General features: G+C 40.3%; 1 protein-coding gene across 4 annotated transcripts; it reads left to right on the top strand.

Moving 5' to 3' along the window:
- Window positions 1-407: 407 nt before the first annotated feature.
- On the top strand, window positions 408-24,760 carry clip1a (CAP-GLY domain containing linker protein 1a). 4 transcript variants are annotated; one of them, XM_057353943.1, is made up of 35 exons: window positions 409-557; window positions 6,553-6,787; window positions 6,896-7,395; window positions 7,478-7,602; window positions 7,695-7,911; window positions 8,189-8,386; window positions 9,779-9,882; window positions 9,967-10,027; window positions 11,147-11,251; window positions 12,645-13,508; window positions 14,865-14,960; window positions 15,129-15,186; window positions 15,274-15,357; window positions 15,468-15,624; window positions 15,754-15,910; window positions 16,799-17,014; window positions 17,324-17,464; window positions 17,555-17,619; window positions 17,727-17,847; window positions 17,940-17,992; window positions 18,109-18,226; window positions 18,316-18,401; window positions 18,796-18,916; window positions 19,013-19,065; window positions 19,190-19,307; window positions 19,536-19,612; window positions 19,835-19,955; window positions 20,180-20,232; window positions 20,842-20,959; window positions 21,146-21,198; window positions 21,290-21,407; window positions 21,537-21,684; window positions 21,936-21,988; window positions 22,659-22,786; window positions 23,792-24,760. In XM_057353943.1, the coding sequence occupies exons 2-35, from the start codon at window positions 6,697-6,699 to the stop codon at window positions 24,015-24,017; spliced, it is 5,004 nt and encodes a 1,667-aa protein (XP_057209926.1). In that variant the 5' UTR covers window positions 409-557; window positions 6,553-6,696; the 3' UTR covers window positions 24,018-24,760. The 4 variants fall into 4 exon arrangements, with proteins under 4 accessions (XP_057209949.1, XP_057209926.1, XP_057209933.1 ...); XM_057353950.1 differs by lacking the exon at window positions 11,147-11,251; XM_057353960.1 differs by lacking the exon at window positions 14,865-14,960 and having other exon boundaries at window positions 12,645-13,331.

The raw sequence follows: 24,760 nt of genomic DNA, 5'->3' as shown, positions 1-24,760 counted from the left end.
CACATCAAACAATGCTGCACGTTTCAAGGAGTTTCACTGGGACTTTAAGGCCATTAAATGCGGCCTTAGAAGTGCGCAGCCCTCACAGTGGGACGCGCCGTTTCGTCCCTCTTTTGGTGCATTTGGCCTTCCATAATTTCGCTTACCATGGGTTTATGCTGCCTTCCTGCTCTCGGAAATTCGATAATTCCTACTTCAACCCGGAAATAATTTATGGGACGGTGCTCTTTTAATGTTAGCTGATACTTGTAACGTTTTAATTCTACAACTTCATTAGTAACATTAATGTTTTAATGTTAATAAGTACTTTTAATGTTACTAGATCAAGACGTTACTTCCGGGTTGAAGTGGGAATTATCGAATTTCCGAGAGATCCGCGGTGTTTAGGCGGGGCCGAATCGACGTCACTACGCCACGCGTTTCCCTGCTGAAGTGGGTGCTTGAACGCACCGGTGAAATCCTCAACCCACGCGGCAGTCAAGCCAAGTGGATCAGAGATCCTTCAGAGGGATTTATCTCTTCATATCTCGCAGCACCGCGCGGGTGGGACGCAGCAGGTGAGTGAGTGAACGATCAAACGCTCGTTTCCGTGTGCGGCGCGGATCTCCAGGAACGCGCATTCTTCTGCTGAAAGTTGCCTAGTCAGAATTCCCCCTCAGGTTGTGCCTCGGCCCTCGATCGGTCACCGTTAACCTATTCGACAACCGCTCCTCATATTTACGTGAATTGATCGGCTGCTGGGGTTTGTTATTAAAACGCGTGGATTGGCGTTGATCGCGGATATTCGGTGAATAGGCAGTGCGCTTTATTACCGCAGATCTGTTGTGGTCGGTTTGTCAGTCAGTCAGTCAGTCAGTAGATGACATTGCGGGAAGTCGGACTTGTGAACTTCCATGTTTATCCCGTATGTGTAACGTTAGTGTTTTAGGAAGGGATCTTGTTTGGGGTGAAACATAACGTCGCTGTTATTTAATGTAAACTAAGCAAGCTTGTTACGTCGTGTGTTAAACTTTTCAAAAAGCGAAGCGTCATCTGCGCGTTTCTCCTGTAAACGGTTTAGCATTCGCCGTCAAACATATTGTTTACTTCGTTTTGTTTTGACGTTTGAAATCCCAAAGCAGGCTTGATAATTGATCAAACACTGACATGAATCTGTTTAATCCTCATAATCCAGATGTGGCACCTGATCACATGCTGCAGTGGACTTCTTGCCAAAAATACTTGTTGCTGATGGAAGTGTGTGACTGTGGACACTAGCATGTAACGTTAGCATGTAACTGTTGACAGTTTTCATCGTCTGACATTCTACTTTTGGGCAGGTCGATGGCATTGCAAAATAGCGACATGGTTTGAATAAATGCGCAATATGACATTGTTAGTCTGACTATTTGTATGGCTAAGTGTCGTCGTAGCACTGATGATTTTAGTAGTAGCGCGTTTCAGTTTGGTTATGAGAAATGCGAAGGTCTTGTCTCTTGTAAATGTCTGTAGGCCAACGTTGTTTTGGTAAAAGTCCAGGTAGTGTCATAGAGGAAGTCAGGAGTGTGTCATCTTTAATAAAAGCTTATTTATACTTATTCATATGAAAGCGTGTGTACTGTACTTTACATTTGCTTAAAGGTTCCCCCAAAATTATTCCATTCAAACTTGTATGGTTTTCTTCTGCGGAACACAAAAGAAGATATTTTGAAGTATGTTGATAACCAAACAACTTATTGACTTCTATGGTATGAGCACAAAACCACCAAGACATTTCTTAAAATATCTTCTTTTGTGTTCCACAGAAGAAAGAGTCACATACAGATTTTGAAAGATATGAGGATGAATTTATAAATGTCATATTTTTGGGGTGAGTCTTTCCATTTCTGGTCAATACTAGAGTCATACATTGTACTGTGTTTATGTGGCACTGTCATTTAGTTTAGACAAATCTGTACTGCACTTAACAGATATCACACGAGCATTTCTTCACTTTAGTTTTGTGTTTATCTGGGATCAATCTCCTTCCCTTTATCGTGTAGTGTGGTATTAAAGTGTATGCACACATGCGTTTTTTTATAATATATATGAAAATGTTAACATTTTATAAATTATATCAGAAAAAAACTGGGCTTTTCTTCTCTAAACACGTTTTACAAAGACCACTTAGTATGTATTTTCTATTTAATGTTCGCAATACATGATCCGATATTTAGATTAAGGTCAAACAAGCAACGTAGATACAGCATATTTATTTTCCCTACAGAATGATTTCACACAGATTCTGAAAAAATAATTTACACGCAGGCTCATTTTGCTTGTACCAGATTAGATTTGATACAGTTTTACAACAAAAACACTGCCGCAAAATCTGTCCTTAATACTCTGCAGACCGCTCTGTTGTGACCTTCAATCTGCCCTTAATGCTGCTCTACTATGGCCAAAATGTGTTCAATTGATCCCTAACCAGCCGATAAAGATTACCTGCTGATAGCGTTGGTGTTCAAATATTTACGTCTGTTTTTACACGTTTAATACTTAAAGCGTCAAGACATCAAGTCAGTAAGTCTGTTTGTTCAAACTCCAAAGCTCCTTTGCTCTTAGTCTGTTTCCTTGTATCACACAGCAGCAGTTGATGTAGTTCAGCATTTGTATTGCTTTGAAGTTTATGATGTGTTATTTGTGTGTATGTTTTGTGTGCTCATATGGAGGAGTGCAGCTGTTTGTATCACTTTCAGAGTTTATCATGTGACAGTTTTGCTCTGTTATTCACATTGAGTAAATCGATCATTTGACAAAGACATGGTGATCAAAATGTTTTTTACACGGTCTCAAAACATTTCAGTGGAGCTAGTATGTCAGTAGTCTAATAATAACCCAATGGAAATGTTATTTTCTCCTAGCGACAGACAGTGTACATGTACAATACACAAAAGTCGGTTAGCCGGCCGGCAGTCTCCGATATTAAAACTGATTCTAGTTCAGCACTCTTTCAGATGTATAAAAATATATGGATTCTTTTATAAAATCACGCATTTTGTCACTGTGATAGTGACAACCATAAACTCATGAATTTGGCAATTACAGACTGCAGATAATATTGTTGCATATATAATGGTTAATTTCAATATAAGAACTTGAAGAAAAGAGAGCCGCTAACCAGTTTGCTGATTATGAGTAAATGAATTGCTCAGTCTAGTCTCACATTGGTTGTTATGGGGGTAACATGCAGAGCCACTTCTTGTTTTTTAATTCCTCTTTTGACCTCAGATTCCAGGCTTCTGATTGGCCAACACGGCTTTATGGTTAGGGTTGTATCGCCACCTGTTGGTTTGGCATGCTTTTGGCAGCGCTTTATAGTGTGTTTTTGCGTTTTCGTGTGGACGTGGGTTTTTTTAAACAAAGAAGGAAAAACTGTTTATAAAAATACCCGTCTACATGTGGACTAGGCCTAAGTTAAGACCGCATCTTAACAACTAGTCTCGCCGACTAGCAATTAGTTAGGACTAATCAGTTTCACTTTTCATTTTTCAACTAGCCCAATCTACCTTTTTATGTAACTGATTTAAAGAAGTTATGACCAGTCTTGAAAAAAAATTGCTGACTAACTTCTAAGGGGGCGATCACATGGAACAGGCCTTTCATGTTCGAAAACGCGAGGTTTTGGTTGACTCTTTGAAAAGAGCATTTTGTTGCTAGGTAACCACCGAAACAGACGTCCTGTCAGTCAAGGATTATAGTGCGAGCGCTCTAGTTGCTGTTAACTGTCATATTATCAGAAACTTTAAAAGGTACTAGCAGAGGGCACTTGCTCTGTCCTTACTCAGTTAACCTGCATCAGCAAACACAAGTTTCTCCTTCATCACTGCAGTCTCCAGAAGTTTCAAGTTCCGTCACCACATCGAAAGGTCCGCCTCTCCTTTCATTCGGTTGGACAATAGGAAAAAAGTAGGGATGCACCGGTTGACCGGTCATAAATCGGAACTGGCCATTTTTTTTTCGGAAGTGCGCCCGCGGCCGCATACACAGATCACATTCGAATCAATCGTGAACATGTCATTTGTGTGGAAGTATTTCGAAATCTGTCAGCAGGATTCAGGACACGGGCTGCCCTACAGCACTGGAAATCTGTCTGAGGCACAAGAAGCGAACAGCCGTTGGTGTACTGGCACACACAAAGGAGTGTGAAACAAAGTTTCCTGCGCGAGCATACCTGTCTGCGCCTAGCACAAGCGTGGACAGCAAACGTTTGTTTAGCTCAGCTTCTCACATGTTGGATGAGAAACGAAACCGATTAAGTTGTGACAAAGTTGAAATGCTTCTTTTTGTAAAGAAGAACGTGCATTCACTTTGAAAAAGCCAGAAATAAACATCAGTTCTGTTAAGGATGATTATTTTTATTTTACATTTAAATTATAGCCTTTTGACTTACTTTGATTTAAAAAGCACCAGCACTAATCTTTATTTGATTTAACAATTTGGAATCCTTTATTTATATACTTTGGTTTAATTTACTTTCACTGATAAATCCGTTTTTCTTTACGCCAAATTTAAAAACAAAAACTTAGTGCTGATAAGTAAACGTCTCTGTTCGGGTTGTTGATGTTGTGTCGATTGAGTTGTTTAATCTGTTGAACTATGCAGTTGTTGCCTTGAATTTCACATGAATACAGTTGATGTATTCATTTTTAAGGCCAGTTTTATGTAGTTTAACTTGAAACCCAATTGAAAAATAGCTAAATGCTAAATATCTGTACCGTCTTTGGATTGAATGTGCTTATTGTGCAGTTACGCCTTTAATTTAAGATGGTTACAGTTATTGCTTTCAAAAGCCAGTTTGGCCTGTGAAAAACCAAATAAACATGTTGTTTATACTCAAATTTTTTTCTTGTTTGTTGCTTAAAGGGAAAAAAATCGGAAATCGCAATCGGCCAGTTTGCGTGTAAAAAATCGGAATCGGCCATGGAAAATCATAATCGGTGCATCCCTAGAAAAAAGGCGCATGACATCAAGCGCTTTTCTGCTCAGTTAAGTTTTTTTTCAACTTCAGGCGCTCAGAGTGCTCCGCCAAAAACGCGAGGCGCCCGGCGCGCATAAGCAGCGTGCAAAACGCTCCCTGTCAACTGAAAACAATTCAAAACAGGCGTGTCTAACAGCAAAAGACGCATTCTTCCAGGCCCTAAGACTAGTCTAAGCAGTTTATGCAACCGGCCAGATGTTTTGTGGCATATGGTTTGCTGTCTGCGTTCTGCTCAACACATCTGGCACACATGACACCTAACATTTAAAAACTTGAGATTAAAGCACAATTACACATCTTTGGTGTTTTTTTTATTGTTATGCACTTTTTTGTTTAGTACATTTTTATCTGCGCAGTTCATTAAACTTGCCCGACCGGACAAGTAACTTGAAAAAAAACCAACAACAGTGCTACAAAAAAAACAGTCTGTGCCAAGAATAATAAAACAGCGCGTTGAGTCCATATAACCAGATGTGGACGCGGAATCCTGTTATTTAAAAGTGTCATCTGGATGTTCTGCGAGTCTGAGTGAATAAACTGCACAGATTAACATACTACACGAGTGATGCTCGAAGATTTGTCTGCGTCTGCACTGTGTGAGGAGGATATAAACACATGAACGTCATATCCAGAGTTGCTCTGAGTTTATTTTGCGAGCATTTTACTGTTGGAGAACAGCTATCGTCAAGCACGCACTTAAACTCGAGCGTCTTCCAGATGAGACGACCCGTCAAAATAAAAGTCCCGTTAACTTGAACACTCAGACAAGGAAATTGTAGTACCCTTGTAGTGAATTGATGAACTGTAGTAAGCACTGTAGTATACTATAGTAAGGTTCAAAAACACTATAGTATCTAGGAATTTTACTGCAGTTTACTGCAGTAAATTTCAATATAGTGTACTACAGTAATTTATGTGGACAAATATACCTCTATCGTATGGTAAAAAAATGAAATACACAGAACTTATAAAAAATAAAACAATGTAATTTGTCAGTGGCCTGCCTATTCATGGGATGAACTGCACTTGCAATTTTTTTTAATGATGACAACAGACATTTTTTCTTGTGCTACAAATGTTTGGCCTCTGTAGCAGTGCTATGTGCAAAAAAAGCCCAGACACTAATAATAATATTACTGCTTGCCTTTGTTCTATAGCAATCATGGAAACCATTAATAAATGAATGTGGCCGTAGCGGACACTAGGTAAAACACTTATAAGCAAACTTGACCAACCAGCATCCGTAACAATTATATCGACATTTAAAATGAAATATCATTTTTTATCTTCGGTAATATTTGTACTCGGACAAGTGAATGACAAATTTACGTGGGGCCCGTGTGGTTTGGTTACCAACATTCTTCAGAATATCTTCTTTTGTGTTCTGCTGAAATAAGAACGTCATACAGGTTTGCAATCGCATGAGGGCGAGTCAATAAAAACTTCCATTATTACGGGAAGCTTTTGTACAATATTGATTCTGTTACCTGAGCACACAATTGTATCAAAACATTGAATGATGTGAAGTATTTCTCTTGTGTTTCTCACCACAGGGCCATTGCTGCACTCTTTTCTCCCTCAGCTTTTTCTTTTCTTTCTTTTTCTTTGTTCGCTGTTGATGCATGAATGAAGGAGTCTGTACTGTAGCAGCTGAGTCGATGTGTCAACGATAGACGGACGACAGATTTCGAGCAACCATGAGCACAACAAAGCCCAGTGGACTCAAAGCACCCAGCAAAATCGGCAAACTAGCCGGCGGTGGAACCACGAAAACATCTCCCTCTGCAGGTAATGGACCTCCTGTTTCACCAAGACATGTTTTTAAGCTAATGACAAATGTAGTATGCTAGTATTTCAGTGTGCTATTAAGAACATCCCTGTCCATTTCATTATTAGGTGCCCCTAAACCTACTGCGAGTGACAAATCCTCAACTGACGCTCAGGATGCAGGAGAGCAGTTCAAGGTCGGAGATCGCGTCTGGGTGAATGGCAACAAGCCGGGCGTCGTTCAGTTTCTCGGAGAGACCCAGTTTGCTCCGGGGCAGTGGGCGGGCATCGTGCTGGATGAGCCAATCGGGAAGAACGACGGCTCGGTGTCGGGTGTGCGCTATTTTCAGTGCGAACCATTAATGGGGATTTTCACTCGCCCCTCCAAACTGTCCCGCACTGAAGGGGAGGCGAACGGGACGGCGACGGCCCCTCCGTCTCGTGCGGCGTCACCCACTCCCTCCACCGCATCAACCTCTGCTACGACCAAGAAACCGGCCACGCCCACCAAAGCAGAAGCGCCGCCCTCAGAGCTAGTGCGATCAAAGAGTGAATCCGTGTCGAATCTGTCGGAAAGCGGTTCGGTTAAGAAAGGCGAACGAGAGCTGAAGATGAATGAACGGGTGCTGGTGAGTGCGTTACCATGTTGTGATAAACAAGTACGAATGATGTTTATTTTAATGTTAACGGCAAAAGTACACATATATTTAGGTTGCCGGCTCGAAAGCTGGTGTGGTGCGTTTCTTAGGGGAAACGGATTTTGCTAAGGGGGAATGGTGTGGCGTTGAGCTGGACGAGCCCTTGGGAAAGAATGACGGCGCTGTGGCTGGAACCAGGTACATTTCTGTACACTATATGTGTATTATGTCCTGTTGTCATGACGAATAGACCGTTTAGACTTTACACGCATGTGTGCTTGTGTCATCAGGTATTTCCAGTGTCAGCCCAAGTACGGTCTGTTTGCACCGGTGCACAAGGTGACGCGGATCGGTTTCCCCTCCACCACCCCGGCCAAGGCCAAGACGACCGCGCGGAAAATGGTGACCACGCCAGGAGGACTGAAGCGCAGCCCCAGTGCCTCCTCCATCAGCTCCATGAGCTCCGTAGCCTCATCCGCCAGCTGCAAGCCGAGCCGCACGGGACTGGTGAGACGCGCCCCTGCATGTGCACGCGTTTTTGCTTTTGAGCTACGTAAGCTGTCCTGCGAGCTGAACGGAATGGCTTACTGACAACTATCTTTGTACATTAAACGGGCGATGGAGGACAGAGTTTATTTAAATAATAAAATAAGTGAGTTTAGTGTTTAAAAAAAAAATGTGTCCGTATAATCCACACTTCCTGATGCAGTCGTACACGGTACTGAAAGAATGTTACGTGAATGAGAAAACGGGAGATTTTTGATTTTGAGTTTCCCCCCTGAAGCTGACGGAGACGTCCTCGAGGTACTCGCGGAAGATCTCGGGCACCACGGCCCTTCAGGAGGCCCTGAAGGAGAAACAGCAACACATCGAGCAGCTCCTCGCCGAACGTGACCTAGAGCGAGCCGAGGTTGCCAAGGCAACCAGTCATGTGGGTGAAGTGGAGCAGGAGCTGGTGTTGGTGAGGGAAGGCCAGGAGCAGGTGAGGGGCAGCTGTACTTCTCGTATCCGTTTTCCTTGATGCTTTCTAGTTCTTTACATACTTCACTGTGATCACAGTGAATTGAAAAATGTCTCTATGATTTTATAACTTTATTATGACATAAAGCTTCACATTAGATTCCAGGCTGTGAGGTAAACTAAACGCTATTGGCTGTACTAAATGGGAAAAAAGACACTCTATATGTCCCACCTTAACTTCCTGTTTCAGTGCAAATTACGTCAGTGCATCGAGCAAAGCTGAAATTGATAATTGGCCTCTCACACAAATTTCACACCTTGTGTAAAAATACGTTGTTCGGGGAAAGTTACAAATCTAGTGCATGTAGGAACAAATCTGACAGATTTGTTTTTAATGTGAATTAGGGCTGTTAAATGATTAATCACGATTAATCGCATCCAGAATAAAAGTTTGTCTTTACATAATACATATTATGCACAGTACATAGACATATATTATGTAAACACCAACTTTTATTCTGGATGCGATTAATCGTGATTAATCGTTTAACAGACCTGTTATATATAAACATATACATGCAAATATTTCCTACATGTTTACATGTATGTAAGTGTGTTTACAAATACACGATACATATGCACAGTACACCAACATATATTATGTATTTGTAAACGCATACATGTAAAAATGTAGGAAATATTTACATGTATATATTTATATATAACAGGTCTGTTAAACGATTAATCACGATTAATCGCATCCAGAATAAAAGTCGGTGTTTACGTAATATATGCCTACTGTATGTATTGTGCAATTTTTCGCTGTACTTATATAGTGACAATGAAGAAACTTGAATCTTGATATTTATTTTGTATTCATAAGCATACACATACATGTCAATATTTTCTAAATATACATGTATTTATTTATATTTACAAATAATTGAATTTTTATATTTTTCTTAAATATTCATATGTGTATGTGTTTATAAACGCAAGATTAATATGCACAGTACACAGACATATGTAAACACAAATTTTTATTCTGGATGCGATTAATCGTTTGACAGTCCTAATGAATAATTTAAATGATATGTTAACATTTATTGATTTTTATATTTTTCTTAAATATATGCATGTTTATGTAAATACAAAATTAATATGAACAGTACACAGACATATATATTATTTAAACACAAACCTTCATTCTGAATTATTGTTTAACAGCGCTAAATGTGATGTCAGAGAAAATGTGTCATCCTGTGTGCCTTTTGTTTTTGGCAGGTGTATCAAGTTTTTCTGCACATTAAGAAAAGTCTCTTAATCTTTTAGTTCAGCAAATAAGTATTTTTGCATTAAAAAAGGATCAATTGTTATTATAACATAAAGGTGTTGTTTTGACGTGTTTGTGCAGTACGTGTTGGAGATGGAGGCTAAGATGGACCAGCTGCGAGGGCTGGTGGAGGCTGCAGACAGAGAAAAGGTGGAGCTAATGAACCAGCTGGAGGAGGAGAAGAGGTGCAGTATCACAAAACCCTCTACTTCAAAGGATTTCAATAGGACGCCCAGTGCACAGAAGGTGAAGAGTTGTTGTTTCTACAGGAGGGTGGAGGACCTGCAGTTTCGGGTGGAGGAAGCTTGCATTACCAAAGGCGATTTGGAGGTATTTCAAGTGTCTCGCTCTTATGATTCAGGTTTCATTGACGTGTAAGTTCAACTGGTTCTTCACGCTGTCACTTGTATCCATGTTCATCTCTGTTTAATGAAGTGAATCAGGACATACTCTGTTAAAGCTCTTCTCATTCATTTGATTTGACAGCGCACAAGAATGAAGTCATACATCGTTTCATACAATTTATGACATGGGTCTGTAAACATTTTTCACTGATTTAAACTCTCAAGTTGTTTGAATTAGCCACTAACCTTAAATATAACCAAGCCTCTACCTCATACAGTATGTGGTTTTTCTATGTGAGTTTTTGATAACATCTTAAGGAGAAATGTTGAATTATACGAATCTGTTACTGTATATTTTTCTGTCTTCATTTGTTGAAACTGATGAATTATATTCACCCCTCATTCATGCATTTACTGATGCGGATTCATTTCCACATCATTTTACATCCATTCAAATCGAAGAAATCTCTTCATTTGTGCATTTCTGTCTAATAATCATTTTGTCTAGTGATTGTGACATTTTACGTAGTTAATACTTTTGTCAGAGTCGATAGAAATTCATTGAATTATTGAATTCGATTTATTTATTAGATTTCTTATGTAATTATTATCATTTAATTTAATCCAATAAGCAAATAGAGTTAAAATGGAATTATCACAGTAACTATTATGAATAGTAATACTGTTGACAGAAAATAGCACATCTTGGACTGAAATGAATTGCAAAAAAATAATGTGACTTTGTGCTTTTATAAATGATTGGGCAGCAGGTCTCATTGAATATTTTTGTGTTTTTCCACATCTTTTTTGTGGCCAACATATGATTTTTTATGTTCATCCGTGTTTTTATTACTCTCTCTCTCTCTCGCTCATCACTCACTGCCACGTTGCATGAGCGTGTTTTTATTTCTGTGTTCATCATCAGCATGTTAATAACATTTACCCAGAACATTTCACCTTCCTCGACTCTCCCCTGCATTGCGTTTTTTTCTCGTCCCTTCCTCGTCGTGCTTCCGCTCCGCACTTCACGTCCCTCTGCATCAGGCTGGCATGTGATGGTGGCACTGGTTGTGTTTCTTCCTCTCTCCCCCTTCTGTACTAACAGACGCAGACGCGACTGGAGCATGCCCTCCTAAAGGAGCTAGAACAGAGTCTGCTCTTTGAAAAGACCAAAGCTGAGAAACTTCAGAGGGAGTTGGAGGACTCGAGGGTAATGGATCTCCACCTCGGCCGGGAGCACTGAATCACCTTTTCCTGTGGTTTTACACTCATTAGGGTGTTAGTGAGGCATGCACACTGCATGTCGCTCAATAAACGATTCAAACTTTACTAACACGCGCTAAATATCTCAGTGCTGGACTTTCAGTGGGCTGTATGGGCTGTATGTGTGTATATGCTACATGGGCATAGGTATGCACACACCTTCATACATTTGGCTTATTTAGCAAGTGCAAAACATCAGTTTTTTTTGCAAAATAGGCTGCACTGTTTTTCTCAACATGACGGCGTCTTGGTGCAGAAATGAGCTGTTTAAAAGGCACACGTGTGTTCAGATGTCTGTATACTTTTGGCCATGAGATGTACATTCACACATAAGTACAGAATTGTAGACGATTGTAGTGGGATTACCTAGAAACCTAGAAATGAGAGCAAAACATTCGTATGGAATTCCTGTCCGTCTCAATCATAGCATTTTCATTCTTTTTTTAAAGCTGCAATCTGTAACTTTTTACCTCTCTGTCGCCATCTCCGTTTGAAACCTAAAATTGCAGGTTATTTTCTTATCGCTGGATGATTTAAGTTATACGTATGGGTTGTGTGTGAATAGGGCTGTCACTTGTATATTGGCAATAACCGTGATATTAAAAACGGACACCGTGTTCATTTTACGCACATTGTAAATAATTCTGCAATTTTGCCTTGAAAGGTTAGTTCTGTCAAAAATGAAAATGATGTCATCGTTTACTCACCCTTTTATGTGTAGCACAATATAAGATATTTTAAAGAATGTTGAAAAGGTTTCGGGGCACCATTGACTACCATAGGAGATTTTTCTCTACTATAGTAGTCAATGGTGCCCCAGAACGCATTCTTCCAAATATCTTTTTTGTGTTCAGCAGAGTAAATTATGACAATTTTCATTTTTGGGTGAACTGTTCCTTTAAGAGCCACAATGGTTACAAACTAAATCTCACTGTACTCCTATTTTGAATGTAATTCAATGGTTAAAAGAGAGCGAATGCAAAATAAACGGATAACCGAATGTATTCTTTATTTCAAATCGGTAGATATTGTGATAATATAATTTTTGCGAATTCTTTTGGCCACGATAACCGTGTAGTGAAAATCTGATGCTGAATTATAAATCATGAAATCGAATTATAGATGATTATTCTAAGGTTACCGTTGTGAATCCTGGTAAGATGTGGGATTTGTTATGTACATACTCACCACCTGATACACACAAACTCAATACAGAGTCACAGATTGCAGCTTTAACCTCAAAAGACAATCCTATTCATGCATATGAAATGTTTAATTCATCCGCATACCTCTAGCAAATATAGTTTCGTGGAAACTTCTCTTCCTTCCCTGTCCTTTAGGTGGCCACGGTCTCCGAGAAGTCCCGTATCTTGGAGCTGGAGAGGGATCTGGCTTTGAGAGACCAGGAGGTATCTGCCCTCCGCACGCCTCTGGAAGCTGGACAGGATGGGGTCACCGAGGACTCCACCGCGGCATCTCTCCGGGAGGAGCTGTGTTCACTCCGCACGCAGCTGGCGGCTCAAAGCGCCAGTCACCAGGCCGAACTCTCAGCCCTGCGGGAGACCCTCGAAGCCCGAGAGAGCGGACACGGCGAGGCCTTGACGCGGCTTCAAGAAGCCTCCAGTCGCTTGGCGAAGGAGAACGAACAGCTATGCGTCCGCCTCTCAAAGGCAGAGGAAGAAAATGTGAGCACGGTGGAGCAGTGGCGCACTAAACTGGCGACGGCCGAAGCATCCCACCAGAATGTCTTGGAGGAGATCAAATCCTCCTCGGGAGCGGGTGAAGGCGCTCTGGAACGCTTAAAAGCGTCATATAAACTAGAACTAGAGGAGGTAGTTAACAAGCACACTGCTGACGCCTCGGGATGGGCGAACGAAACCAAAGAGCTCCGGATCCAGCTCCACGGGGTCACCGAGGAGAAGGAGCGGCTGGAGGAGTCGCTGCGAGCCAGTATTGAGAAAACGGAAGAGCAGCACCTGGTGGAGATGGAAGATGTCTTGGGAAAACTGCACACGGCTGAACTCAGGGTAAAAGAGCTTGAGGAGGTGGGGGGTAAGTTGCAGGATAAGGGGCGAGAGGCTCCGGTGCTGAGCGATGCCTTTCAGACGCTGCGGGCGCAGCACAGCGAAGGTAACCAGGAGATGCAGAGACTGTTGGCTCGGGCGGAGGAGACGAAGACCAAAGCCAGATCCCAGGAGGAGAAGGTAGGGCTTCATGTCCATTTGTGCCGTTTTTCCACTGCAAGACCAAAAATGTGACGTAATGCTTGGGTGATTCTCACCAAACCACTGAAACATCATGGCGGTAAAGATTTGAATGATAAAACATGCAGTTCGCTAACACAAAATCTGATCGTAATTAAGATAATTGCCTTCTCTACCTTGCATGGGCAAAACATAATTATGACAAAGGAATTAGCGATTGATTTTATTGCTTTTTCTGCTGAAATTCTCATAACCGTAACGTGTCCTTATTTGTTGTCATTTAAACAGAGTAAAATTAAAATATTGTGGGAAAAAAACTGTTGGACTTTCTACTAGATGTCAAATGACAAAAAATGACAAACAAATGATTGACAGAATATTCATGTATAAAAAAAACGTTTTTTTAAAGACACAAATATATGTACATTTACCGAATACATCTGATAGTACCTTTCAAATGGCTAACAAGTTAACAAATTACTTGATATTTTTCTTGTAAAAATGTAATATTCTCTTGTCACGGTGTGTTCACGACTTTTCCCTCTCATTACTGATACAGGTAGTTTTCCACATTTAAAAAAATGTGACGTGTATAATATTTGATTAAAATATAATATTATAATTCATTAATGTCTTATTATGTATGATTAATAAAAACTTGCTTGGGCATTATGGCTTCGCTTGTTTTTAGCAAAACATGCTATGAGATTGACAGTTTTAAATGGTTACGGTAATTTTTTTTGTAAAAAAAAATGTGTTAAACTGTCGGTAAAAGTTTGAAATGAATTCATTTAAACATGTCATACCTTGTTTTAAATGAATATAAGTGAAATTTGTGTTTTTAATCTTAAAACCAAGATTTCGTGAGAATCGCCTACTTAAAGGAATAGTTCACCCAAATATGAAAATTCTTTCATCATTTATGCACCCTCATGTCACTCCAAACCTGCATGACTTTCTTTCTTCTGCAAAACACAAAAGAAGGTATTTTGAAGAATGTTGGCAACCAAACAACCCTCGTTGACTTCCATTTTATAAACACCAAACCGCTGCGACGTTTCTCCAAATATCTTCTTTTACAAATGCAGGTTTTGAACAACGTGAGGGTGAACGAATAAAGAATGTTAATTTTCGGGTGAACATTTGTAATATCAAGACTCTAAACGAGAGAGTGATATGTGTCAGTGGTCCTGCAGTGAAAAATGCGATCATTCATTCATTCCTGACTGTTTGTTTTCCTATTATTTGGGTTATATTTAGAAGAGCCCCTCTGTATGACAGTCATGTTTTGTTGAGTTTGTGACATTACTCACGTGTCCCATCATTCCTCCATCGTGGTGATGCATCTTCACGCAGGTTGTTGAGTTGAATTCAGTATTAGAGGAGAAGGCACAAAAGTTGAGCGAGCTGTCGAAGGAAAAGAGCTCTTTGGAGAATGAAGTTAAAGAGCTGGTAAGTAACTCACTGTTGAGTTAAGGCTAGAATACATCTCGGAGCTCCTGATGTTCAAAATTGAGCGTAGGAAATTGCTTTTTCATCAACAATTGTATGATTTATCTCGCTGTCCAGTTGTTACAGTATATCGCGCGCGCCGTATCCTCAAACCTATTCTTTTTCTAGAAGGAGAATCTTGAAACGGCATCTAATGACCAAGCCAAATCTTCTCAGTCGAATCAAGGTGTGTGTGTCTCCCGATTCCTCTTGTTCTTTAAGATTTGTTTGATTTATCTACATTCGATTTGGTAACGATTCATAAATCTGTCAGAGTTACACGATGAGCTCAAGAAGAACAAGGAGCAATGCACATCACTCGCTGCTGATCTACAGGACACCAAGAGTCAACTGGCCGGTCAGTGTTTGTCTGTTAAATGGGAATCGGAGGAGAAACTGGTACGTGTGTGTGTTTGTTGGATGTGCATTCGACAGTGTGGTTCCATCTGCTGTGGTTTTGACCTTCAGGATTGCAGAGAAATCTGAAAGCGAGCGAAGAAAAGCGCGACATGTTGACCAAAGACAAGACTAAACTCGAGAACGACATCACGGACGTGATGAAGTCATCGGGAGACAGTTCTGCTCAGCTAACGAAGATGAACGAGGAACTCAACCAGAAAGAAAGGTCTGCTGCTACGTTTGGAGAAATGCTGTTGACTACGTTGGAATCTTTTTGAACTCGTACTGTCGGGTGATCTTGTTCTGGTTTGACGGAATACACTGTGAACTCGCAGATCTTTATATCTGATTGCAGAAGACTAGAGGAGCTTCAGAACCAGCTGACGGAGCAGAATGAGAAGATGGCTGAAGCCGAGGAACGCCGGTCACAAGCACAAGTCCAGGCTGAGAAAGAAGCTAAAGAGATGTCTGAAAAACAGCTGAACGGCCTGCAGGAGAAAATCAAAGTTTTGGTGAGAGGCCTACATCACATCTTCTGGGGTGCAAACCATCTATATCTGTACTTTTAAATGTATTACTGACTGTTATTTCTTTACTTGGTTTTTTTACACACATGTCATTGCAAACCTGAGGGAGGCACGAGATGAGTCATGAAGTGTGTTATTTCACTTACTGAGCCGTATCTGTGCTAATGCCAGTTCAGAGACCACCAGTCTCTTCTCACTTGACCATCTATGCTGTAAAAAATAATATATTTCAATATGAAAGTGATCCGTGAAGTTTGAGTTAGACACGTGTTCTTGTTCTGCGTAATTTCTTTTTTGCTTACTTTAAGTAACATTTACTTGATATTTTAAGAAAAACTAAATGTATTTAATAAGTAGAATTTACTTTATTCTGGTTAGTAAGTTGTACTTGAATTGTAGCAGCAAATTTTACTTGAAAAAATTTCGTGCAAATCGTTACGCGAAAGTAAATTCTACAAGTTATTTTTTTCAGCGTGCACGACTTTCTTCTTTTGTGTTCATTTTGCGAAATTTTCAAAAATCATGTTTTTGTTACGGTGCGTTCCAATTAAAACCAATCAAACTGCATTTGAGTTGTTTTGATTAAGTAATAATAACTCAAAGAAAAACGGCTAACTTACACCATAAAACACAATAAATAGCTTTCCTGTAGCTCAGTGGTTAGAGCATGGCGCTAGCAACCCCAAGGTCCCAGGGATAGCACGTCCTCAGAAACAAATGTATAGTATTATGCAATCGCTTTGGGTAAAAACGTCTGTCAAATGCAGAAATGTAAATGTAAATATACGATAAAATCATTTAAAAAACGCGATTTTTCAAATGTTTCTCTTCATTTACATGTACAGAAAATATACATGTTGTGTGTGATTGCAGGAGAAGAATGTCGAAGAACATCAAGCTAAAGCCAAAGACGCAGATGCTTTAAGAGAGAAAGCTCTTGCAGATTCTACAGAACATCATTCAAAAGAAATTCAGGATTCAAAGGCTAAGTTTGAAAAAGCCAAGGCTGAGCTCCGTGTGTCTCAGGAAGAACGTGAGGAGTTGAAGAAAAGGCTTGAGGAATTGATGCCTTTCAAAGAAAAAGCTGAGGTGAGACCGTAACACCACATTCTACATTTCAATGATTCATTCATTCATGTACCTCGGATGTTTTTCAGGAAAAACACTGTATTCTTTAAATGATGAAATACTGTGTTGTCAAAGTTGACAAGCACTTTTAAATACGTTAAATTGGTAAGACACATTGACAAACATAAAGGGTGACTAACAATAATGATGACCAAAGATAATAATCACGAAATGTGGAGATACGAGGTTTCAGAAGGACACCAGCGAGTGTCGGAATATCATTGTTAAATCTTCGTGTTAAAGTGTTATGGATGGTTTATTTTCTCTCAGGCTTTAGAGCAAGCGGCTCAGACCGCACAGACATCACTGGTGAGTTTGACCCAGCAAAGCGATCAGCTGAACAAAGACCGATCTGAGGCTCAGACACTGGTGACACGACTCAAAAACACTGTGCAAGAAATACAATCCAAGGTGAGGAATCGTGCTGTGATCTCTGGTATGGCGAGAACTGTGAGTGTTGGTGATTTAAGATGATGTTTTCTCTGTATGTGTTGTCTGTAGCTGGACAATGTAACCGAGCAGAACTCGCAGGACGCGGAGAACATCAACACCCTCGCTGCTGAGATGTGAGTGAACGTTCTGGGATTCTGGGAGGTTTCCACTTGATTGGCTTTTTTCCTCACACATTTTTTGTGCGTTTGTGTGTGGTGTATGAATGTTCGGTGGATTTTAGTGCGTCTCTGAAACAGGCGGTTTGTGAAGGAGCTCAGGCGGTGGACGCTCTGAAGACGGAGAATGAAAAACTGACCTTACAACTCGCCAGCAGCCATGAAGACAGTAACGTTCTGCTAGATGTACGTAAAACAAGTAACGTAACATAAATCGCATACAAAAATCCAAATGCGCTCTGTTTGTGAGATGTTAAATGTCTTCATTTCACCGTTAGCTGAAGAAGGAGTGTGACGATCTCAATAAACAACTGAAGGAGATGAAAGCCAGGTGAGAATACTGGCCTTACATGCTCGAATACATTCAAAATAAGGAATCGTTTCTCTCCGAAATTAACGTCTTTACTGTATTTCGCTCTCGTGTCGTTTACTGTCTCTCGTGCGCAGGGAGAAAACTTTAACAAGCGAAGCGGAGAAAGAGAAAACAGCACTTCAGCAATCTCTCCAAACACAGAGTGCCTTGATGTCAGAGAAGGACAAAGAATTCAACTCTCTCAGACAACAGGTGTGTGTCACCGGTATTGTTTGTGATGTGTGTAATATCAGCTAGTCAGATGATGTCTGAAGTGTTTTCTCTGTATGTGTTGTCTGTAGCTGGACAGTGTAACCGAGCAGAACTCGCAGTGTCAGCAGAAACAGAGTTCAGACGCGGAGAACATCAGCACCCTCGCTGCTGAGATGTGAGTTAAACATTTTATATTCCCATTAAAATGACCTCACATCTATGGAGTTTAAATAGACCCAAAACTCACGCACATGGAATCCGTGCGGGCACGCGCGATGCAAACGCGCATGATGATAACCACATGCAGATGTCTCCGCTCATTTGATTGGTAACATTTAACATGCATTGTCCCGCCTCCAAAGTCTCAGAAGTCAACTCAACGAGCGAGCAAGTGTTGAGCAGTTGTGAGAGCATCGAGAGAATCGCCCGCGCGCTCGTCAAAGCCTCTGCTCGCGGACTGAGTTTTTGCTCGCGGAGCAGAAATGCACCCGCGCGAGGATTCTTGTGTCATTTGTTTTATAGAGATTTTTGTGTCTCTGTGTGGTGTGTGAATGTTTGGTGGATTTTAGTGCGTCTCTGAAACAGGCGGTTTGTGAAGGAGCTCAGGCGGTGGACGCTCTGAAGACGGAGAATGAAAAACTGACCTTACAACTCGCCAGCAGCCATGAAGACAGTAACGTTCTGCTAGATGTACGTTTTATATCAAATGCACGTGAAAATACAGGTGTGTTCTTATTTGCGAAATGTCGCATGTCCTGAATGAATGTCCCCGTTATTAAAATCCAGCTGAAGAAGGAGTGCGACAACCTCAATGAACAACTGAAGGAGATGAAAGCCAGGTGAGAAACTAGAGAGTGCTGCCCTCGCATACATGAGGAATACGTAGTAGTTCTCTCAAAAAAGCTTCAAATGATACGAGGACGATGAAATGATAACATGATTTTCTTGTTTTGTGATGCGCAGGGAGAAAACTTTAACAAGTGAAGCGGAGAAAGAGAAAACAGCACTTCAACAATCTCTCCAAACACAGAGTGCCTTGATGTCAGAGAAGGACAACGAATTAAACTCTCTCAGACGACAGGTGACATCTCGTTCGCATTGAACTGTATAAATAAACGAACAAGTTTAGCTCTGAATTCACATTTATTGTCAAATAGCTTCATTATTTGGCTTTGTAATATTTGAAACGATGCTGAGGTTACTGGGATTTTTTTGTTACAATTCTCCTCTCATGTTTGCTGCTCATCGACTGTTTCATTAGCTTGTCAGATGATGTCTGAAGTGTTTTCTCTGTATGTGTTGTCTGTAGCTGGACAGTGTAACGGAGCAGAACTCGCAGAAACAGAGTTCAGACGCTGAGAACATCAACAGTCTCGCTGCTCAGATGTGAGTGAACATTTACGCTCACCGCACCGCTTTCACGACTTTATTTTTGAAATGACAATCGCGTAATCCAAATCTAGTTCCAAAACAAACCTGGTTATTTGTGTCGTCGCATGCTTTAAAAGTAATTCAAACGTGCAAACATATTCAGGTGCGGGCAAATCGTGACCAGTTTGTCGATGAAGACCGACCAATGCTTCTGATCATTTACTTTTCGTGATATAGTGAGGTGTTGAAGACGACAGCTGCGGAGAAAACCCAGGCGATGGATGCTCTGAAGATTGAGAATGAACGACTGACGGTGGAACTCACCAGCAGCCTCAACGACGGTGACATCATGCTCAATGTATGTTGCGGGAAGTCCTTTATTGATTTGATTGGTTTTGCATGTAAACACAACGTCTGACGGAATAATTCCTTTTTGTAGCTATAATATGATATTTGAATCAGAAATACAATGTATAAACAAATACAACAGACGATCGGTTTGACGGACGCGACCGATCATCATTTTGTAAATTGCGTTGTTTGATGCCTAAATGTGCTAAATTCTGTTCACTTTTATTGCAGCTGAAAAAGGAGTGCGAGACCCTCAATGATCAAGTAAAGGAGATGAAAGCCAGGTGAGAAACTTGAATCTCATACTGTATATTGATGGTGACTTGATTGTTTCAAACACACATGAATGGATGCCAGTCCTATAGGAAAATCTCCATCACTGGGTGCCGTGACGAAGCAGTTTGTTAACGTAATCGTTACTATTTTCCCCAAAAAAATGGAAAATGTGATTAATACTTTTTAATACATTACAATTATGTTACGTTACAAATATGTTACAGTTATGTTGAACACATATTCAAATAACGTTGCCCAGACTGGTGTGTACAGTACAACAGTGGTTCTCAAACTGGGGGCCGTGGCCCCTGGGGGGGCCCCGAGATGGATCCAGGGGGCCACAGATTTTGTGGCATTTTATGAAATATAGAAATTGGATCATAGATTTTATGCAATCAAACATAAGAAAAATAAGACCCATCAGACAAAAGAATTGATGTTTCAGCATTGTATAACCGAATATGTTTTTGTTTAAATAAAAATGTTAAATTTAAGATTTAAGTCTTTATTTGGGGGGCCGCAAAGCGATGCACTCTACACAAAAGGGGGCCTTACAATGAAAAAGTTTGAGAACCACTGCAGTACAACACACATCATGCTCTCTCTCTTGTGCACAGAGAGAAAACGTCGACAAGCCAAGCGGAGAAAGAGAAAACAGCACTTCAGCAATCTCTCCAAACACAGAGTGCCTTGATCTCAGAGAAGGACAAAGAATTAAACTCTCTCAGAAATGAGGTAAAAGTGCTCCCCTGCTCATTTCTGGGTAAAATATTCAACATACACAAAATCTGCTATCGAAAGGTTCGAAAACTGAAAAAGTGTAATAATGAAAGATGTCCTCTGTTGCACAAATATTTTATTAATATTAATTTGTAAAAGTGTACGTCCCTTGTTTTTTAATCTCGTTCTGTCTTGCTGCAGCTGAGAAAGGAGTGTGACGCCCTCAAAGATCCGCTGAAGGAGAAGAAGAAGAGGTTTGACACGACTTTTGTGTAATCATTTTTTTTTAATGAATGAATGAATGAATGCAGGACGCGCACATCATCCACGGGCTCTTGTGCACAGGGGGAGAACGTCAACAAGTGAAGCGGAGAAAGAGAAAACAGCACTTCAACAATCTCTCCAAACCCAGAGTGCCTTGATGTCAGAGAAGGACAAAGAATTAAACTCTCTCAGACAACAGGTGACATCTCGTTCGCATTAGATGTCAATCATATATGTGTGCAAGGTGCATTTTGCTTTCATTTCCAGTAGAAGCCATAGAAAGCCGTTTTAACTGTGTTGTGTGTTTGGATGCGACTCGTATGAGTAGACGGCAGATCTGCGTGGCACAGTGCAGGTTCTGCAGTCCGCTGAGAAGTCTTACGAGAGCGAGACACGACAGCTGCAGGAGCGAGTCAAACATCTGGAGAAGAATGTCTCTGACGCTCATATCGGCAACCAGGGAGACGCCTCCTCGGGTACATCTCTATACATGGCTTTGTGTGCTTCATTTAGCATGTTGAATAAATCCATTACAAAGGTTTGAAACGCACACATGCGATACTTGTAAGAGTTCAATCATTATTGACATTTAGAAAGATCATTGTAAAAGCTGTATTAGACGAGGCAAAGACGGATTCCGTAAACTGTGTATTTTTATGCAAGTTACAAATCTCAGGCATGAAACAATCGTTTAATTGGTGTTACAAACGTGTCTATTTGGTTTTAGATGACTCTGTCGTGAATCAGTGGAGGGAAGCAAAGGAGAACGCTGAGCGTCAGGTGAGCAGATGATTCATATTTTATATACATAAATAGTAACAATAAAATAACATTATTATAAATAATGTTAAACTATTAATAATGTTAATAGTTTAACAGATCTTAAGGCACTTCGTTCTAAACTCTCCACAGGTTTGACATAAATACAGTGACTTGACAAATCTCGACAAATAATCTTTCCTTTACATCCTCCAAAAAATGACACACTGGACCTTTATTGACAGAAATGCAATATAATATACATAACTATGTGTTCAGAGGTGTATAAAGACCTCACATAATGAAGCATCATGTTTTTATTACCTTAGAATGAACTGTTTCTATCTACATACACCGCGGGTCCCCTTACATGGAATTCTCCATGTTGTTTCTACAGTAGCCCTAAACGGACAAACTGCTCTACAGAACGCATTTCGTAAATACATTATCTCTTGACAAAGAAGCGAAAACGTGACGACATGCCACCGTAGTGCTTCGAAAGGGAGGGGTGGAGTGAGCAGTTTGTTGCAATTCGCAACCTCACCTCTAGATGCCGCTAAAATCACCACATTGCTCCTGAAAGTTTATTGACATTTTTCAAGTTTATTGCAGAATTTAATGGTAATTCATCACAGTCCCAGCCTTTTTTAAGCAATATGTTTTCAGTGATGAACTGATGTGTTTGTGACAGGTTGAGTTCCTGAACTCGGTTATTGTGGATCTGCAGAAGAAGAATAATGAGCAGAAAGGTAAACTTGAGAAGATGGCTGAGGCTGCACTCAACGGAAACAGTGCAGGTGACACAGAGACGCATAACAGGTGAATGCTTTATTATTATTTTTGATAATATTAGTATTAGAATTATCATTATCATACATATATTATAGTGTTTATAAAATTTTCAACCTGGGGCCGGATTCACAAAACCATTCTTAAGGAGAAAATTCTTCCTAACGGACATATTTTTTCTTAAAGTCCCAGTGAAATAAAAAATGACAATGCCTATTTTTTCTTGAAATATTGCAGAGTTTATTGTAAATAGTTTATCTATGTGGGTCATTCTCTGTAAAAAATTCCTGTGGCCTCTTAATCTTTAGGTAAAATCTGAAAATGCACTTCCTTCCTGTATTGACTATCCATCTTAGATGAGGTATGTTGGACGGCTTGGGCGGAGCATCTGTTAACTCCTCCCCTTCAACTGTCAGTCTGCTGCCAGATCCATTTAAAAATGCAACTGCTGTTATATACATCCAATCAAATCGCAGAGAAAGACGAAAGCCACGTCCACGTTTTTTACATTATTCCGGGACAAAGTGACTGGTAACGGAGAGGGTCACAAATATTATGGCGTAGTAACACAAAAAGTATTATAACAAGTATCATTTTTTAACGCTTGCTAACATTTTTGCTAACGTGCGATCGTAAATGATGTTCAACACATCCCATGCTAATATATATAGGCTATATAAGAATGCGAGGTGCTTGTTACACACATAAAGTTTATTGTATAGATAAACATATACAATTACAACACGAGCAAGCGAGTGCAATCGTTGACAAAGCATATCATTTTATTCTTACGAGTTACGACAAAAACGAAGATGTTCTCAAGAAAATATTTGAGAACTTTTTAAGAAACGTGTTTGAGAATCGCACTTACGAACGTCCTATAATTTATCTTAAGAACAATCTTATATTTTGTTTTAAGAACCGTTTCGTGAATCCGGCCCCAGGTTTTCCAACTAAAATTGATCTTGATTTGAATCTTTAACAACTACAGTATATAAAGATATTATTACCTCACCAGACTTGTTTTCTCTGCAGTCATACTGAGACGACGAAGAAGAAACCACCTCCCCGTCTCTTCTGTGACATCTGTGATTGCTTTGATCTACACGACACCGAGGACTGTCCCACCCAGGACCAGATGCTCGACTCTCCACCGCACACCACCTATCACGGCAGTCCTCACGATGAAAGGCCTTACTGTGACATCTGCGAGGCCTTCGGCCACTGGACGGAATCCTGCAATGACGATCAAACCTTCTAGAGTTACACTCGCAATACTGAACATGCCTTGAATCGGACGGTGCACAAGAAACTGCGTACGCGTTTGTTTTCATCACACCCCGTGCAAACCTCAATCTTCGGTCACTTTAAAAGCCAGCACCTAGAGTTTAATCCACGGCAGTTTTTACCTGCCTCTGTTGCACAGAATGACTGTTAGGAGGATGTTTTCACACACAATGTGGGTATCGTTTGCTAACCTTTATATGTGTTTTCAATGGCACAAATTCAAGTTTCTTTCTTTGTGTTGAACATTCATTCTTCATGAGGGTGAGAGGTGATGACTGCTGTGTTGACTGTGAGGTGTTTGGTTTGAGGTCTTGTAATGCGGACCTCTAGCGAAAGGGCTACTTGCCTTCTTTCAACGGCCTTTTGCACAGCAAAAAGAATTTGGATACTGTAGAGAAATGCAAAGAGACGATGTTGTTTTAAAATTGTTAATATTTCCTTTATTCTTAACAAGAAAGGTATAAATAAAGCGAAAAGGAGTACATAAGTATGTTTCAAAATTACTGTTGGAGCAATTTTCAAGGTTTCTAAAAGTTTTGCACCAAAACTGTCAATTTTCTGTGTTTGTTACTGTTGTACTTTATTGTGAATGACTGTTTTCGGGGTGTCGACGTATTTGTTTTCCTGTCTGAGAGATATGTATGTGTATAGAGGTCAAATGGAAAAAAATCGTATGGAGCTTAAACATCATTAAATATCTTTTAGTGCATAAATATA

This window comes from Triplophysa rosa, linkage group LG2, assembly GCF_024868665.1.
Source record: "Triplophysa rosa linkage group LG2, Trosa_1v2, whole genome shotgun sequence".
Lineage (NCBI taxonomy): Eukaryota > Metazoa > Chordata > Actinopteri > Cypriniformes > Nemacheilidae > Triplophysa > Triplophysa rosa.
Note: the sequence above shows the minus strand (reverse complement) of the source record. Positions and strands in the feature narration are given on the sequence as shown.